This window comes from Tiliqua scincoides, chromosome 1 (genome assembly GCF_035046505.1).
Source record: "Tiliqua scincoides isolate rTilSci1 chromosome 1, rTilSci1.hap2, whole genome shotgun sequence".
Lineage (NCBI taxonomy): Eukaryota > Metazoa > Chordata > Lepidosauria > Squamata > Scincidae > Tiliqua > Tiliqua scincoides.
In genome coordinates this window covers 257,754,032-257,773,374 of record NC_089821.1, presented here as the reverse complement: position 1 = coordinate 257,773,374, position 19,343 = coordinate 257,754,032, and the positions used below count along the sequence as shown (strand labels likewise).

Below are 19,343 nucleotides of genomic sequence, written 5' to 3'. Positions count from 1 at the left end.
AAACTGCAGTCCACAGACAGTTTCTGTTCACTCCTATATCCAACACAAGCTCCTGGTCTTTATTTTCAAAACTCTCCATGATCTCACCCCTCCTGACCTTTCTGCTCCTGTTACACTCCTGCTCATGACCTTTTCTTCACTGGCTTCACCATTCTCAGCTGCCCAAATATCTTCTGCTCCCTCAACAGCCTCCACCCCTTCTTGCCCATAACTCGCTCCCTGATTACCTGCGGGATGCTCTCTCTCTGCCGTCCTTCAAATCCCTTCTCAATAATCAACTTTTCCATTAATCATTCAGCACCACCCCCTAGACCGGGGTGGCAAACCTAAAGCATATGTGACCAAGGTTACATGCTGTGCCACCCCTTGATTCTTTAAGCCCCACCCATACAATATTTTATTTATATATATAAATTGGTTGCCTAAACAGACTTAAGAATGCTTGCTAATAGCATAACATTGCATGCGATGGGGGGAGAGCCTGGTGCTTGAGGGGAACCTTTAAGACAGGAACTCTCCGGAAGCAGTCCCTTGGCAGTTTTACAAACTCTAGGGAGTAGGGTGACCAACTCCAAGACTCACACATTGGTAATCACATCTGACCACTGATGCACAAGGTCAAGGAGATGATCCCCTACTGGGGCTGACTCCAAGGTAAACCCAAAATCAGGCTTTGAGCCCCTTGTTGAACTTCAGGCCCTGGCTAGAGGATGCAGCATTTGGGGACTTGCCAGAAGGACAATGGAGTTTGGCCAGTGGGATCTAAACTTACATTGACCCTTGAGATGAAAGGATTGCTTGTGACCACAAAAAGACTGGTGTTGTTTATATTTGGAGTTGTCCTTTCAAAGAATGGGCAAAGCCTTTTACTTATCTCTGTTCTCAACAAGAATGGGATCTAGTATCTCCATGAAAAGCTTATTTCCTGCAAAGGGGTGGACGACTAATCTGGCTTGGGAGCCTGTGTCAACATCCCAGTGTTGGAGCCAGACATTTCTTCATAAGACAGAAAAGGCTGCTGACAAAGTAATTTTCTTCCAGTGTATCCTTGGCAGTCTTGGATAGGTTGGGGTCTGCACTGGCCAGTTCTTCCACCCCTAAATAGGTAGCTCTAGACATCAAGGAATTCATGGCAGCTGCCCTAAGAGCCCAAGAAGTTTCATGGGCCTTTTTGAGGGCCACCTCAATCCCTTTATCACAGGGGCTCCTTGGTCCCCCTCTGCCTTCAGATGGAATCACAGCATGCAAGGACAGGACAGCAATGGGAACATCGACTGTTGAGATCTTTGGGGTTCGCAAAACATTCTAAGGCAGTGAATAAAGCTTGCCTAGCAATTAGGAGGTATGCTTCTTCTGAGAAGGCGTTGCACACTCATCTTCCAAAATGGACCAAAATGCCTCCAGAAAGGGAACCTGAGGTGCCTTGGTGAGACCCTGAGGAAACAGATAGTTGAATCTCAGCCCAGTCGGAGTGGCAGAGGCAGAAGCTGACCCAACCTCTGTGCCAAGATTCAGAGACTAATGGCGTAATCCTATCTTGCACTGGAACAGGCAAGCCAGAAGGCTTGCACTGTATCCAGTGCAAGATAGGGCTCCACAGTGGCTCAGCCGAAGGTAAGGAGAAACTCTTTCCCTTACCTCCATGTGAGCCACTGCAGCTCCTATGGATCTCCTCAGTCTTGTGCCACCTCCTGAGGTGGCACAAGTCTGAGGAGAGCAGAGTGGCTTGAAGCCGCTACATGCTGCTCGGTTACAGGGGTTGGGATCTGGCATAACAGCCGGATCGCAGTCCCACCTCTCGCTTCCTGCCCACCCACCGGAAGCTGCTCCGGAAGCCTCCCTCCTGCCTCCTCCCTGTCCACCCCAGAGCCTTGCATGGGGTAAGCTCAGCCAATGCAAGCCTCGCCCTGCAAGCTGCCAGAGGCTGGATGCAGGCTCCGTGTGCTCTAGAGGGGGCGCAAATATGCTTTACAGCATGTTTTCGATCCTCCTAGGCCTGCACAAAGGACTTAGTTAGGATTGTGCTGCACCTAGCTTTAGATTAGTCTACAGTCTCTTTAGGAAAGAGATCCACAGGGAAAAGCTTGTCCAGGTTATTCTCTGTGTTAGTGGCTTCCTCCCCCAAGAGTCTGCTTCCTCAGAGGATGTGGAGCCTGAGGCATACATTTCAAGAAGCCAGTTAGTATCACTTTAGTATGGGGAGCCCTCTTACATTGGCTGTGCATCTAAGCCTGAGAACTTCAATGCTGTGGGAAAGATAAAAGGATGTGGGGGACCTGTGCCTCTTAGGTGGAGTCCCCTCAGAGTCAGAGGAAGTGGAACTTGGTGCTGATGGGGAAGGGAAATGAGTGTTGGTGCTTTGGGCGCAATCCTAACTGGCAGTTATGCCGGTATAGGAGTCCCTGGAGGGTCGCAAATGTGCTGTAAAGCACGTTTGCACCTCCGTGGAAGTAAGTCGCATTGGCACATCCAGATGCGCCAATGCGTGGAGGCTGGCAGAGGCCTCCACAGTGGCTTCCTCCCCGTCACTTGTGCCAGCGCACCCACACTGACACAAGCAGCGAAGGCAGACGGGGCAGGGAGGAGGCGGAGGGCATTTCTGGGCGGGGGGGATGTTGGGTGATGGGCGGCCCCAGGGGCCGGCTTGCGGGGAGCTGGGGGTGGGGCTGGGACCCGGCAGATATGCCAGATCCCAACCCCCATCCCCGGGGAGAATGGAGCAGCTTCGAGCCGCTCTGCTCTCCTTGGACTTGCGCCACCTCCAGAGGTGGCGCAGGTCTGAGGAGACCCATTGGGACACGCAGCCCTTACCCAGGGGTAAGGGGAAGAGCTTCCCCTTGCCCCTGGCTGAGCCGCTGCACCCAACAAAGCTGCGTTGGATGCAGCGCAAGCCTTCTGGCTTACCTGCTCCAGCACAGGTTTGGATTGCCCCCTTAATGTCTTATCTTCTCACCCCTTGCTGAATCCCCATAAGCTGTCCCAATTTGGAAACCACTGTCTGCCAGCCTAACACTAAATTCTGTGCTTCCTGGGACGCTGATAAGGCAGCCTATGCTTGGGGAACAGTGTCCTGGGAGAGAGGCACCCCAAAATCCCCCTCAAGTCAACCTCCAGTCAAACCAGCACTTCCCCCCCACTGTCATGGAGAAAGCAGAGAATTCAAGTGTGCTGACGATCAAATCCCTCAAAGCCTTGAGGGGACTATGACCAGTGCTTTTTTTGTAAATAAAAAGGTGCAGGAACTCACAACTTGTTAATCTTTTATTTATTTATTTTTAAACCATTTTTTATTGGAGAAATAAAAATATTTTTTATGGGCTTCCCCCCTAAAGATGAACTTACTTCTGAGTAGACATGCATAGGATTGGGCTGTCAATCTCCACATCCCCTTCCCCCTAGCTACTTTTTCTACACAAGGGGAAAAATACTGTACAGGTGCACTTGTAGCGTGTAGTATGTAGTGTGTCACTACTTTGAGAGAGGAAGCAGTGAATGGATTCCAAAAAATGGCTTACATGAGTTCCATGTAGTAAAATTACTCTAAGCAACTGTGGGAGTAAGAACAAAAAAGGAATTCTTACACGAGAGGGGTCCTTAGGTGCACACAGAAACAGCTACGTTTGCAAACAAGCGATTAAATATGGTTTAATTCAGGTATCAAAATACTCTGTGTCTTTGGGAAGGCGCTTGGCATGCAATTGTATGTTCTCTGCTGCCCTGAGCAGCTGCTGTGCATTGCTGGAGAGGAGCTGCAAACGCTGGCTGACGGAGGGCATGCTTGTGGGGGAAGGATGAGGAGGATCTCTGGCAAGGCTGGACAGCACATTGTACACACGTAGAATCCCTTTTCACCTGCCCTTAGCATGTGCCTTAGGATGGCAGCCTCAGGGCCCCTCCTCTGCCTGTCTACTCAGAAGTCTGTCCCACTAGAGGCAGTGGGGCTTCCTCCCAGGAAAGTGTGGAGAGGACTGCAGCCATAGAGCCTTTCCTCTGCCTGTCTACTCAGGCTGCAAGGCTATGACACTTTCCCGGGAGTAAGCCCCATTGAACACAATGGAACTTACTTCTGAGTAGACATGCTTGGGCTCTCAGGCTGCAAGGCTATGCACCCCTTCCCAGGAGCAAGCCCCATGAGACATACTTCTGAGTAGACACGCCTAGGCTCGTGCTGCAGATTGGCACGGGGCTACACCAGCCAGCTTCCTTCCTCTTCTCCTCCTCGGCCAAGCCAGTACCTGGGCGTTCCGTGGGTGCCGCAGCCCGTCTCTCTGGCTGGCTGGCTGGCTGTCCTCCTCCTCCTCAGCGTCAGCGCATGTCCCCCGCGCCCTCCACCAGCTTGGAAGCTGCGTGGGGAAGCAGAGCGCGGGGGTAGGGGAGGCAGGCTGGGCTCAGGCGAGAGCTTGGAGATGGGGGCAGGAGGGGGTCGTTGTGTGGTCAGGCAGGAGGCAGGGGCCAGGCGCCTGCCCACCCTGCACCCCCCAGCACCCACCCAGTGAATGCCTCTATTTTGCTCCCCCCCTCCTGGAATGCCTCCAAAGGGGAGGGGCCCCTGCAAAAAGGTGCCGGAACTCCGTCCCTCCATGTTCCATTAGAAAAAAAGCCCTGACTATGACTCTCAAAATGGCACCGTTAAGGCACGCCTCAGCAAATGCTGTGGGCATAACGTGAAGCTCAGGAGTGTGGGGCAGGCTGGACACAAAATTTATTTTAAAGCTACTTCACTCCCAACGTGTCAAAGCACAGCGCATGGGTAGACAGGAGGCCTGTTGCCTCCTTGCTGCATTGAACTGCATTGAGGCGTAAAGGGGTAAAACAGTCCCAGCTGAGAACTGGCACGTCAGTTAAAGCCAACTAGGTTGGCAGCCTCGTGATTTCTTAGAACTGCTGCTGCCCGCACCTGATGGAACAGGCTGAAAACCCCTCTCAGCTGGAAATCTGAGGAGCGGAATGCTCCTGGTTATGAGCTTATCAGTCCTCTAAGTGTCGCTGCAGCTTCTGAGGTAAAAATTCCCTCCCCTGACATTGATAGTTTTAGCACTTAATTAAGAACTTGCGGGGGGAAACAAGGAGAAGACTTTTCTTCGGATGGAAAGACCAAAAAATTATTTTAAACTAGTATTCGCTTTCTGAGGTGAAGGTAGTAATGCAGCATCTGATCGATCAGTCAGCGAGGCAGGGTCTTTGCTGAGATCACATGACCTGACTGGACCCTGCGTGCTAGCAATGTCGGGGCATACCCACTCTTAGGAATGCCCCCTTTCTTCAGTGGGAGAAAAATGGATTAGTGCACAAGCATGCTGTTGCACTGGGGTGGACAAAGTTGGAACATTGTGCTGGAACTCTTGTTCAAAGCTTCAGAGGGAATTTTCAGAGCAAGAGCAGGTGGGGGAAAAGAGTGAGTGAGTTGCACGTGAAGAGAAAAAGTGTCTATATTTGTGTGCATGTGATTGATAGAGGAGGTATGGAGGTGACACTGGACCATGCAGGGTTTGTTTACCTAATTACATTGAACAAAATTAGAGAGACATTTCCAGCTTCTTATGCGAGGAGGAAAATATGGTTCTGACAAAAATGAGTGCTGTCAGTGCAATTGCAAAGCTTTCTCCAAAGCAGCCCTTTCCCCAATAAGTAAATTGCCCCTAGACAATACAGAATCAGAGGGTGTTTCAGCAAAGTGGAGAGGATGCTATATACTTTGCAATGTATACAATTTATTAATAAAAATGTTGACAAGGAATTTAACTCAGGGCCATATAATTATGATGTGTATAGTTATTTTAAAGTTTTGACTGGAAGCTGCAAATCCAGACCATTTTTCTTTAAACATAAGTTAGCAACTCACATATTTAGCACAATTTTCTCCATTAAAAAAGTGAGATGACACACCAATCGAATGTCAACACCTAAAGCATTTATTCTTATACTTTTATACATATGATACATTTCAATTTTTACAAGTTTCCACAGATATGAAAGTTATAGCCAATTTATTACAGGTATTAATTCCCTGATACTGAAAGCTCATTATATAAACATTTCTACAATGAACATAAATACATGCAAAAGAAAAATTCAGAGAAAATGGGTTGTTGAAGAATGAGTAACCTTACAGAAAACCAGGATAAATTATACTTTTCTATGTCTTATAAGTCATAATTCTGTCAACCCATTTGAACTCCATCTTGAACAATAGTACCTGAGAGGGAAAAATTCATTATTTCTTTCAATATTTTACTGTACAGAGAAAATATTGAAATTTCTCTGTCAGATTAAAGGCAGCGGATTCTATTCTGCTGTTTTGAGTTACCTATGCACCCATGAGAAAACGCCGAATGTATTGTTACTATATGTCTCAAAGTAAGCTTCTCAAAATCCCAAAAAATAGTGTTACAGCAGAACTAGTACATTAAGTGTAACATGCACAGCTACTAATCTTATCTACAACCTAATCAAAGAAGTGAAATGAAGACTGGATATTTTCCTGTTAGTTACACGACACTCATAGCAAAGGAGAAGAGGTTCAAGAAGTACTGATGCATGTAGGAAGACTCTGATCAGACTTAAAAGCATGTCCTGCCCTAAGAAAAAGGAAGCCAAACTGGTCTAGCTTTATATTTGTATCTTTTGTGTTAACTGCAACTACTTTGAGCCAGTAGAAAACTGCTGTGAACACCAGCTGATGCATTAAATCTGTAAAAACTCAAACCTACAGCAATTTCAAATATATTGGATGTTCAAGGGATGGCTTATCAGCATTGAGGATGAAATCCAAAAAGCAAGACTTATCAGACCTACCTAAAATGATGGATTATAATTATGCAGAGGACAATGTAGTAAATTGTCAAAAAACAAGAGGGCAATGTTTTAAAAGGAAAGGGGAGTGTATGAAAGCTCTCTGGAAAGTATAATATGCCATTTTACATAGTTTTCTTGGAGGCCTTATGTATATCTAGAAAATTCGCAGCCTTCAGGCACCCATGTGCCAAGTGCAAAATCTGTGCAGTTATTTCAATACACTTATAAAATATACTATAGACAAATTTCTTTACAGAATGCCAGACAAATGTAAGTTTACGTTGTTGATCGTGCAAGTGAAGAAAATTAATAGGTGCAAAATCTTGCAATTGGAGGTCTGTAAATGCAAGGGAAAACATTGTTCATGGTTTTCACTTTGCTTTCTATGTTTTTATCCTAAGAACTGTAAAAAGGCAAATGGGACTCTGAACCTTGAATGCTGGAAGTCAATGAAAGAAAAGAAAAAAAACTAGTCTCATTCTCTGCCTCTTCAGTCTGTCACCAAATCAATAACTGCACATGACTTCTCCAATGGGTGGTTACTATCTCAACTAAGTATGTCAGTCTTTTAAAAATTGTAGACTACCAATCACAGCATGGAAAACAAAGCTGTTATGCCCACTATGTCAATATCACAATCCACACAAAACTTCTAGGGAGTGTGGGACTTCTAAAGATCTTTAAGTCAATTTTCTTTTTTAAGTGGTCTCTCATTTAGTAAGAATACAAAGGCAAAAAAGCCCTGCAAGGCTGCAGATTACAAAGTCATTTTAGATACAGTGAGTGTTCGGTTTCACTCATACAGGTAAGTCCATTGCTACATTTTTTGCAGTCTTATTTTATTCCATTACAATTATAGAACAGTGTAAGTACTAATATGCAAAATGGCTCAGATTTACTACAAAAGGGCGAATGCACCACTTCAAACATTGTGCTTGGTCTAGTCGCCATTTCAGCAGAGTTTTTCTCCCCTTTTATTTATCAAAAACATTTCAGCCAAACTCCAAGGAGACAGCCAGTTTTGTATCAGAAATGTAAATTCACTAGCCCAAGTTATAGAAATCAACAGATTGTCTGTGAAGGAAGCACAGTGCAAATAATACTATTGATCAAATTTACTACACAGAAAAGTTTACATGTTATGGTATCCAGGAAATTTACAAAACAAACATGGAAAAGTTAATAAAAGAACTAGATTCTTCTCTTTATTATTTAAATCCTCTCCCCCATTTTCCTTTTGTTTGATGAGTTTTGCTGGATTACAAAAGAATGATTATGAAGTTCCAAAAAATAATCAGTTATAAATGCTGCCAGTCAATGCCTACTAAAGTTTGATTTGCTTCTTGTGCATGTCCTATCTCCTCTGTAATACTGTGCTGTTGCCAGAGTTTTTGAATCTTTTTAAATCGCTCTCTGCAAAGATGTAAGGGATTTCCACGTCTGAAAGAAACAAAAAGGGCTTGTAAATAAAACAGCAATGCAGAACATGAAGTACTATTCCAGGGCTCCAAATGCTTAAGTTGCCTTACACATATAGTGACCTGATTGGGGGGCCCAATCCTATCCAACGTTTCTATCCAACTGTTGCAGCCCCAATAAAACAGCAAGGTAAGGGAGCAAATGTTCCCTTACCTTAAGGAGGCCTCCATGTCTGCTGCTCCATCACAGGATGCAGTGCATGCCCCGTTGGCATGGCTGCATCAATGCTGGAAAGTTGGATAGAATTGGGCCCTGGGATAATAAACCCACAAAATACGTAGCATCATGGCTTAAAATGCCAACTATAAACCAGGAATTCTTCAAGTCAAATCTCTAGCCACTAATTTAGTTGTGACCATAGGCAACTCATGGTCTCTCAACTTTATACCTTGTTCTTCTTGAAATAATATAGTTTAACACTTGAAACATGATATACGAAAATGCCATTCCATCTCATCAGCAGATGTAGCAGCTGGAGCCTGCCTTGCTTCCTCCTTCCAATATGCTGTCCACAGGCAGGTGGTACTGTAACTTAAGCAAAGGCTTTCCCTCTTCAGATTCAGACAGAAGAAGTTTTCAAACCCAGGCATCAAAAGACCTGCCCAGTTTAAAGATTACCAGAAGGCTAGTACAACAAGGTAAAAGATTCAGGAAAGTTGAATGAAAATGGAAAAACTGCAAACACTAGCCAGCCTAATTTTCCATGATGCTCCCATAGAATTATAATAGATTCACTGTGCTCACTGGGCAATGTCCCAAAACATGCAAGTTCATTCTCCTGTGCCAAAACAAGATTCACTGTATCCAAGTGCTGTGACTGATGGGGAATCCACTTTATTTAGAACCTGTAGGAAAGGTTGTGCTATGCAACTTCCCAGAGACATCAGATTCAACTTTTGAATGGATACTCCTATACACACTTAAAGAACCCATGGTAATATTGGCCATCCTTACTGGACAATAACCGCTGAAAAATGACTTCATACCATTGTTTTTGTAAAATGCAGGATTAATAAATACAGGATTAACTAAATACAGGATTAATAGCAGGATATTGGAAAAACTACCGGAGTCCTTGATCTGTCTCTCCATAGTCATCAAGATAGGGTGGAGCATAGAAGCAGCCCTTTGTTTTTCCAGCTAGGAACAGCACTTGACACTCCCGTACCCTGGAAAAAACACAAGAAGGCAATAACCTAATCAGTGCAACTTATGGGTCCTTTCAGCAACAATTCTGTTAAACTCCAACAGTTCCCAGAGTCATCACAGGCAGAAGGGATGAGAAATTTTCATAACACCACAATCTTGTAGCTTCTTTTCAATGGTCGGTAGCAATGAATCAATGCCAAGTAAAAGCCATTAAAAGGAATTGCATCATCTACTCTCTTCTTGTATAATGGAACTGGTGTCTTACCTGAGAAAAATTCCCACTCCAGAGCCACAGGTATATGTATGTGCTGTACAAGCTCCTACATCTTCTCCTTCCAATTCTGTTTGACAGCAGTAACTCTGAGAACACAGCATGGTCCCACATACAAGGCACAATGTTGGTGCTCTACTTTTATCACCACCTGACTTTGGACACCTTTGTAAAAAAACAGGAAATGTGGTCAACACACTGAAGTATATAGGATCATGCTATATATTTATTTTGACTGGGATGATTAGGCACATTGTACAGTCAAAGTTTATATCTATGAATAAACAATAACAAAAGATTAGGTTAAGTATATAAAAGTGGAGGACTTGCACCACTAAGGATCTGCTAAAGATGATCACTATAAGGTACAGGTTGAGACTTAATATTCACAAGGGTTCCATTCCAAGAACTCAGTGGATGGCAAAAAAAAAAAAAAAACCACTATAGCAAATCAATTTAAAAAACAAAGTCTCTTTCCTCTGGTGATTTAAAAACAGACTTGCTGATCTTTTGAAATGCACAGAGTCAATCAGTCTCAAACCAGGAGCTTAGGCTTCACTAGGACACAGGGATCTCTCCCTTCATCAGGAGCCCCAGAAGGGGGAAAGAATTGAGGAGGTGATAATTGCTGCCATTTGGCCTTCTTTCACTCAGGGGGAGTGAGGCCTGCAGAGAGAATGACTGATAGATTGTCAGCCAGCTGACCTCTCTGGCATTATTAAATGACAGTTTTCCTTTAATTTAAAGGGCCCTTCTCATCAGCTTTGAGATAGAAAAGTCTGTGCATACTTTGGTTATATCTGTAATCACTTGTATGACTATCTCTCTGCAAGAGTAAAAAGCAGTTTTTTAAATGGGTGCATTTTTCCCCTTCTCTGGGGATTAGCACATTCCTTCTCATTTGCAGGGGCCATTTGTGTTGAGTCAAATCCGTGTATAACAAGGCTGGAACTGTAATTTCATATGTTTAATCTTAGAATTCCTTATATCTTGAATGAGTTCTTTGCATCTGTCTTCACGGCAGAAGACCTTGGGCAAATACCGCTGCCCGAACGGCCCCTCCTAACCAAGGAATTAAGTCAGATAGAAGTTAAAAGAGAAGATGTTTCAGACCTCTTTGATAAATTAAAGATCAATAAGTCACCAGGCCCTGATGGCATCCACCCTAGAGTTATTAAGGAATTGAAGAATGAAGCTGCTGATCTCTTGACTAAAATATGCATCTTGTCCCTCAAAACGGCCACGGTGCCAGAGGATTGGAGGATAGCAAATGTCACACCTATCTTTAAAAAGAGAAAGAGGGGGGACCCAGGAAACTATAGGCCAGTCAGCCTAACATCTATACCGGATAAGATGGTGGAATGCCTCAGCAAAGATAGAATCTCAAAGCACATAGAAGAACAAGCCTTGCTGAGGGAGAATGGCGTCTGTGAGGGTAAGTCTTGCCTCACAAACCTTTTAGAATTCTTTGAAAAGGTCAACAGGCATGTGGATGTGGGAGAACCCGTTGACATTATATATCTGGACTTTCAGAAGGCGTTCAACACGGTCCCTCACCAAAGGCTACTGAAAAAACTCCACAGTCAGGGAATTAGAGGGCAGGTCCTCTCCTGGATTGAGACCTGGTTGAAGACCAGGAAACAGAGTGGGTGTCAATGGATAATTTTCACAATGGAGAGAGGTGAAAGTGGTGTTCCACAAGGATCTGTCCTGGGACCGGTGCTCTTCAACCTCTTCATAAATGACCTGGAGACAGGGTTGAGCAGTGAGGTGGCTACGTTTGCAGACGACACCAAACTTCAAGTGGAGAAGACCAGAAATGATTGTGAGGAGTTCCAGAAGGATCTCTCCAAACTGGCAGAATGGGCAGCAAAATGGCAGATGCGTTTCAGTGTAAGTGTAAAGTCATGCACATTGGGGCAAAAAAGCAAAACTTCACATATAGGCTAATGGGTTCTGAGCTGTCAGGAGAGATCAGGAGAGAGATCTTGGGGTGGTGGTGGACAAGTCGATGAAAGTGTCGACCCAATGTGTGGCGGCAGTGAAGGAGGCCAATTCTATGCTTGGGATCATTAGAAAAGGTATTGATAACAAAACTGCTAATGTTATACTGCCGTTGTACAAATTGATGGTAAGGCCACACCTGGAGTATTGTGTCCAGTTCTGGTCACCGCATCTCAAAAAGAATAAAGTGGAAATGGAAAAGGTGCGAAAGAGGGCAACTAAGATAATTGCTGGGTTGGGGCAGCTTCCTTATGGGGAAAGGCTATGGCGTTTGGGCCTCTTCAGCCTAGAAAAGAGACGCCTGAGGGGGAACATGATTGAGACATACAAAATTATGCATGGGAAGGATAAAGTGGATAGAGAGATGCTCTTTACACTCTCACATAACACCAGAACCAGGGGACTTCCACTAAAATTGAGTGCTGGGAGAGTTAGGACAGACAAAAGAAAATATTTCTTTACTCGGCATGTGGTTGGTCTGTGGAACTCCTTGCCACAGGATGTGGTGATGGCATCTAGCCTGGATGCCTTTAAAAAGGGATTGGACAAGTTTCTGGAGGAAAAATCCATTATGGGTTACAAGCCATGATGTGTATGTGCAACCTCCTGATTTTAGAAATGGGCTATGTCAGATGCAAGGGAGGGCACCAGGATGCAGGTCTCTTGTTATCAGGTGTGCTCCCTGGGGCATTTGGTGGGGCCGCTGTGAGATACAGGAAGCTGGACTAGATGGGCCTATGGCCTGATCCAGTGGGGCTGTTCTTATGTTCTTAATAGACTCAGAATTCTCAGCTAAACATACGAAACTAGCTTATAGGAAGTTGGATGATTGGTACCTCTAATCCAGTAATATCTACACAGGCTGGCAGCAGTTCTCCAAGGTCCTAAGAGTGAGATCCATGTCCCAAGGGACCTTTCCACAGGGAGACACCAGGGACCGAACCAGGGACATGAAAGGCAAAGCTTATATCCTACCACTAAGATATAGTCCAGGTTTATAATTATCCCTGTAGGCAAAAATTATCAACATGAATTACATAAGACTTACGAAAAATTAGATGCTTGATTAATGAGGCAACTGTAATCATCAGGAAGGTCTATTAATTTGTTAGAGTCTCGTGGATAGCTAAAATGAAACAAAGAATAATCAATAATGGACATAAAACATTCCAGCTTGCATGTAAAGCTTGATCTGTGACTGTATACTATGATGTTGATACACTCTTTACAATATAAACTAAACTTTGTACAGTACTATGTATCACATATTCAGTGAAGGGATCTTCTATATTCTTCTCTAGAAGGAGCACTCTTTTAAGACTGCTGTACAGGCTATCTATAGGTAGCTTCTGGACCTTAGCCCAGATAGCATTTTCAGGTGATTTTGTAAATATACAGGTTTTCATGGCAGATCACATCTCCACACTTTATGCACCTTCTGTTTCACATGCTTCAATTTACAAAATGTTTTTCCACTGTATTTCTCCCAACAATAATTGTGTGGTATTTCAATACCATTCCCATTTTACAGATCCTGAAGATGAAGAGTTTGTAAAAATCAGAGCTTCAGACCCAAGACTGTGTCAAGCAACTGGCATATATTTTTTTTACTTTGTTGAGATCCAAAGCAGTCTGAGGACCAATCCAATCCAACATTCCAGTGCTGATGCAGCCATGCCAATGGGGCGTGCGCTGCATTCTGCAGTGGGGGGGGGGGGGAGTCACGGAGGCCTCCTCAAAATAAGGGGATTTCTGTTCTCTTACCTCAGAGCTGCATTGCGGCTGCATTGGTACTGGAATGTTGGAGGGTATTGAGCAGCTGAGAGTAATCCCTGAAATTTCAACTGCTTTGGCAATTTATCAGTTGATATTTTAGGTAAGAATAAGGATGTAACACCCTGACAATTCTTCAAGTAACACAGTATTTGCAGATTCAAAATAGAGGGTGATAGTTAATGAAATTCCAAGAACTATCCAATAAGCCCATAGCAAAGCTAGAACCCCTCATTTCCAGATCCAGCTAGCTAGTTAACTGGGCAGCCATTAGTTAAATCACTATCTTAGCATGTTCAGTAATGGTTCAAGCATTGCAAAAGGTAAAGAGAAAGTTAGACAAAGCAGGAAGTCTAGGAAAGATGGAATAAAACAAGCAAGGACCAAAAAAAGGAAACTTAGGGCAGGAAAAGCAAGGAGAATAAAGAAAGGAAAAGAACACAGGTAGTGTGGAAAAAGAGACAAAGTTTGCAGGTAGTGCAAGGGCAGCAAAGAGAGGCATTAGCAGACAGAGGCAAGAAGGAGGGTTGGGAAAAAAAGAAATAAGAAGATGAAAAAATCTGGGAGCAGAAAATTGCAATAAGTTAAAGTTAACATTTACCTCTCTATTCGTATTTGCACAGTGGCAGTCATCTTGTTTGCATTATATAGTCCCTTTTTTCTATAAGATTCCACACCCCATTTTTAGAAACTAGTTGCAATTAGAGGTAAGACTTGAGAGCTAAGTCAGATATTTAAATATCCAAACCAGACAAAATGGGGCCATTGCTCATGTGTCTGCTCTATTCACATATAAAGTGGGGGCACATGGGGTCAACTTTTAACAGTAAAAAAGTAGCATATGAGGGATAAGATGCGGAACACTGTTGCTCCTATCACTTTGCTCCCACTCTTGATGCCAATAATGGAAACTGGGAACAGAAACACAACTACAGCACTAGGCGTCTCTCTATCCACGTTTTCCACACCATGCGTAGTACTATAAATATCTATCAAGAAAGTCACATTTCAAAATACAGTTGCATCCTGTATTCCATATCCTTAGACATCTTAAGTCCGAGGACTAGCTCTCATTTTCAATAAGACTTTCACTGAACGGGCCTGTAACACATATGCATCTCTCATGTATCAACATGCATTTCCTCTTCCATGCTGCATGGATGGGAGATAGAGACAAGTAAGGCAACCCTGAATCATCTTCAAACAACAAATGTTTATCAAGGAAATTGAGAAATCTTGTAACTGAGAAACAAGTTGAGGAATAATGTCTTACTTACCTTATGGCTTGTCTCTGACCTTGCAAGTATCTTTTTATTTCATCATTGCTACACCAGCTTCAACAGAAGGAAGAAAGTTTTAGGTTTCAGTTGTGCAGCAACCAAGAATCACATGATATAACTGCATACCAGGAACTCTCTCACCATTTGACTTGTTTAACATTCTAACAGCAGCAACATACACTTGGCAAGTGGGAAAATCCACCTTGCTGTGTGTAAAAGGTTCCAATGGTGATAAAACAGCCAAGAAGAAAATTAGCATGTTGTGCAGGAGTATTCCCCCAACTTCTCTCCATCCAACTGCTTCCCACATAGGGTGACTATCAACAGTGAAGTAGCTTTGACTAATTCTGCTGTGTGGCACAAAATTTTGAAGTCAGTCTGTGATGCCTGGCACAGCACCAGAGGTATGTGGTTCAACAATGATAGCACACAATCTTAAAACACCACTTGTTTATTCACACAACGGTTCATAATGCTTGACCATTAGTCACTGTTTACAACTGCATCAATTAGAGCATGCGCTCCCCACCCATGCACACAGAGCAAGATTTATATTGATTCAGTGCATACATTTAAATTAGAACATTGAACAGTGCTCCTACCTTTCTACTAATGCATTTGTAATTTTGCTGTTCTCTTGAAAAAGGCAGATGAGGTTGTTTGGCAAGGAAAGATAGCTACATAAGTGTTCAAACTGATTTGCCCCACTCACTGAAAAGTTAGAAAAAGAATTAAGCCTTAATGCAAGATTACTATTATTAGCCGGTATTATATAGACTTATAAGTAACTACACCTTTTATACATATATACAGTAATGTGTAACTGCAAAGACAACAGTCAGAGCAACACTACGTAAGGGCTCCACATGGAACTTGAAATTATTTCAAGTTTTTAATAGAAGAAAACACAACCATAGAGAAACTAATTTGATATTAAAAATTAATCTAAAAAACCGTGTGTGATCCAAAGTCAAATACTATAGAGAAAACTAGGTTTTTCAAATACTTCCTACATTCTAAAACCTGGAAAAAATTCCAGTCCAATTTACCAGATATGACTTGCTGAAAAATACGACACTAATATTTTATTTTGCCCTTTATGCCTACACAAGTAATTAACTGTAGGCATTCTACAGAGCTCTTGTGTATTTTTGTCCCAATTTTAATGGATGGTTATAAATGAATAATTTTATATAATATAATATATAATATACATGAATAATTTTAAATATAGAAGTTGTCTTATACTGGTCCCTTCTACTGGGACCCATAAATGGGTCCCTTGGGGAGAAAGGCTGGGTAGACATACTGTAACTAAATACCACAATCAATTTGAAATTATGCACCGATATATTTTCTATACAATTGCAATATATTCCACTTTAAATTTTCCTGCAAAATAAGAACGTATAGCTTATAGAAACTTGGACATGTATGTTAATTCTTTAGCAGATTAGATTACTCAGTCACTCACAGCATTGCCTCAATGTGGCTTATTTATTCAATACCTTGCAATTCTGGTGGTACTGGAACTCCATTTAAATAGTGGAAGAACATAGCAGAGCACCTTAGAAAAGGCATTACTCCAGTTTTTATGCTTTTCCACAGGTGCCATCCAGACGAAATTTCTTTCAAGGCACTAAAAATAATTTACAAAAAAGAAACACAAATTTTAAAAAGTTATACATTATGTGCAACATATTATATTATTCATTAAACAGGTGCCTGGGCAAGGAAATAAACACCTTTCCTTGTGATGGAACACACTCAAGTCAAATCACTTTTTACTCATTTACCTTTTTAGTCCCAGAGCAAAGTTAACACCATAGTTTCTCTCCAAGAGAGACATACTGATTTACTGCAACACTACAATTTCCTCAGTCCTGCAAAAACACCAATATTTCAGGAAACTGAATGGTTTCTCTTTAATAGTAAAAGACTCTTCAGCATAAATATAATTTTGAAGTTTGTAGCAAATCCTCACCTCTAGCAAACCCATAGAAACATTAGGGGTCAAACAAAGACAAGAAGGAAAACGGGAAAGAAACTCTGCATTAGTTTTACACTGCATATGGCCTAATAAATAGGATTAGACTGCCATACATGATGTCTGCTCTCCCTTGTCTGATATGGTGCAAGTGGCATCAGTTTTAGCTGACTCACCAAGTGTGCTCCCTCTTAAAAAGGTAGTGACTTGGCCACTAAAGAACTCATCTCTATAATTTCTAAACTGAATTATTGCTTACTCAACAAGGAGCTGACTTTCAAGAAGTTTATAAATAGTGGCAAGCCCAGAATATGGTAGACAAGTTACTAGCTGAAGCTGGCTGCAAAAAGCGGTTACCTTCCTGCATACTGGCCAAGACATTTATACAAAGCAAGGACTGCTTCTTCTTCACCAGTGGGGTTTTCTTGGTCCATACCATTTTCTTCTGAAAAAGCAAACAAAGAAGTCACCTTTGTTCTAAACCTAAAGGTATCAAATACAGTTATGGGGAATAACACAAAATGACAGCCTACTAATCTACTTAAAAAAACCTACTTCAGGTCCAGCCTATTTATACATGGATTTTTTATACACGGATTTGACTCAACATGAATGGCCCCTGCAAATGAGAAAGAATGTGCTGATCCCTGGAGAAGGGGAAAAATGCATCCCTTTAAAATCAGTTTTGAAAACTGAACAGTCCTTTAACAACAGCCTCCTTAATGAGAGCAAGAGGGGGGCAGCAGGCTAACAATCCATCAATCCTTCTTTCTCCTTCTGACCCCTCCCTTCCCACAGCACATGAAAGAAAGGGATCATTTTGCATTGGTGAGGGGAGGGGCTGAGTGAAGTTGTGATGGATTGTCTTCTTAATGACTCTTAGAGTCAAAAAGTCAGCAAGGCTGTTTTTCAATCACTGGAGCAAAGAAACTTTGTTTTTTAAATTGATTTGCTATAGTGCAGTTGTTTTTTTTTATCTTGGATGCTTGGAATAGAACCCACTTGATAAATTAGTCTCAACCTGTATAGTTCCATGTTGGATCAATAAAAAGTACCAATGGAATAATGCAATTTGTTTCAAACACAACCTAACTAGATATCTTACATACACACTTACAGCCCCTTCTAGTGCCCCCCCAACTTTCCCCTCCCACACTGCTCCCAAGCACCAATTTTCTTTTGCCAGCTTCCCTCTGCAGACAGAGAGCTGTGCTTGATGCATTAATGATTTTTTTTTTGGGGGGGGGGGGGTAGCCTGGATCATGGCCTTTATTTTTCCCACTATGGTGTTTAAGCCATTTCTGCCCAATGTTGCATATACACAACAGGGACCAAATGTATACACCTGTGGGCTGGCAAAAATGAATTGAGCAGTTCATTTTAAAAAACCATCAACAAGAATTTATATTTCACCCAAATTCTTGAATTCTAATTCAGTCTTGGATAAAGCACATTTATCAGTATTTTAACTACAAAACCTAAAATTATGTTGTAGTGACCATCCCTCCCATGAGTATGGGTTAATGCACTGATCACATATAAACACATAACACAGCAGGTCCAAAGAAAGGGCATAAGAAATCATACAGCATTTTCTACAGTCAACCTTTTTTTAAAAATCAATGTTACACTGACAATCTTTTTTTTTTTAAACAAAGCCACATTAAGACCTCAAAATCTTATATGCCTAATAATTTTCCTTTCTTTCCCTTTCCCTTCCTTCCCTGCACTAACAAACCAGCACAGACTAGGCAAAATATATTACCTGTGGATGAGGTAAATATGATCTGTACAATATGTGCCATAGTGACAAGATGGAAGATATGAATCTCTCCAGTACCAAGACTAACTCCTGAAAAATCCTGACAGTGTACAGCAGGAAAAGAGAGCACCAAGCATACCTGTAGATTGGGGGAAATGTGTTGAATTATTTTTTTCACCATTCCCTATTTATATCTACTTGGCCAAACACTGAAAACACACCTCCTCCTCGTAAACTAGCATAACAAAACTAATTTGGAATATAACTAGTGACCCTTTTCTTTAAACAACAAAATAAAAATGATCATGCATTCAATTATACATTGACTTACAAGCTTTAAGGTGGGCCTCTGAGGTTTTTTGCTATATTTATTAAATATTTCTAAGCACACCACATTCTCTAAATGTTATGAAATCTGCCAATTGCAGCACTGTCAGAATTTGAGATACTTACCAATAAATGAAACATGTCAATATCAAGAATGCAGGCAGGAATCCCCTTTTTTTCATTAGGCACCAGTGCTAGACATTTAAAACAAAAAATAAGTTTTAAATGAATATTGTTGGCATCCTTTAGTCTCGGAAGACTATGGTAGACATTTAAAACAAAAAATAAGTTTTAAATGAATATTGTTGGCATCCTTTAGTCTCGGAAGACTATGGTATCGCGCTCTGAATGGTGGCTCTGAAACAGTGTCCTCTCCAGTACGCGAAGCCTGGGTAAAGTAGGTATGGAGGATAGGCTGTTACCCATGCAGCAAATCCCCCCTCTCCACGTCACTGAAATGGTCCAATGGAAAGGCAGAAGCCAATACGGTTGGTTCCAGCGGCATCGCAGGAGTTG

General features: G+C 42.3%; 1 protein-coding gene across 2 annotated transcripts in view; it reads right to left on the bottom strand.

Moving 5' to 3' along the window:
* Window positions 1-5,889: 5,889 nt before the first annotated feature.
* The window catches only part of UBR2 (ubiquitin protein ligase E3 component n-recognin 2), a 70,751-nt gene continuing 57,297 nt past the window's right edge, over window positions 5,890-19,343 (bottom strand). For both annotated transcript variants that reach the window (XM_066622687.1, XM_066622686.1), the window contains exons 38-47: window positions 18,954-19,021; window positions 18,504-18,639; window positions 17,096-17,183; window positions 16,260-16,390; window positions 15,354-15,462; window positions 14,749-14,805; window positions 12,747-12,824; window positions 9,689-9,859; window positions 9,342-9,443; window positions 5,890-8,235 (exon numbers count right to left, since the gene is read on the bottom strand). In XM_066622687.1, the coding sequence (XP_066478784.1) occupies window positions 8,094-8,235; window positions 9,342-9,443; window positions 9,689-9,859; window positions 12,747-12,824; window positions 14,749-14,805; window positions 15,354-15,462; window positions 16,260-16,390; window positions 17,096-17,183; window positions 18,504-18,639; window positions 18,954-19,021 (1,082 nt within the window). In that variant the 3' untranslated portion in view covers window positions 5,890-8,093. The remainder of the gene's footprint in view (window positions 8,236-9,341; window positions 9,444-9,688; window positions 9,860-12,746; window positions 12,825-14,748; window positions 14,806-15,353; window positions 15,463-16,259; window positions 16,391-17,095; window positions 17,184-18,503; window positions 18,640-18,953; window positions 19,022-19,343) is intronic.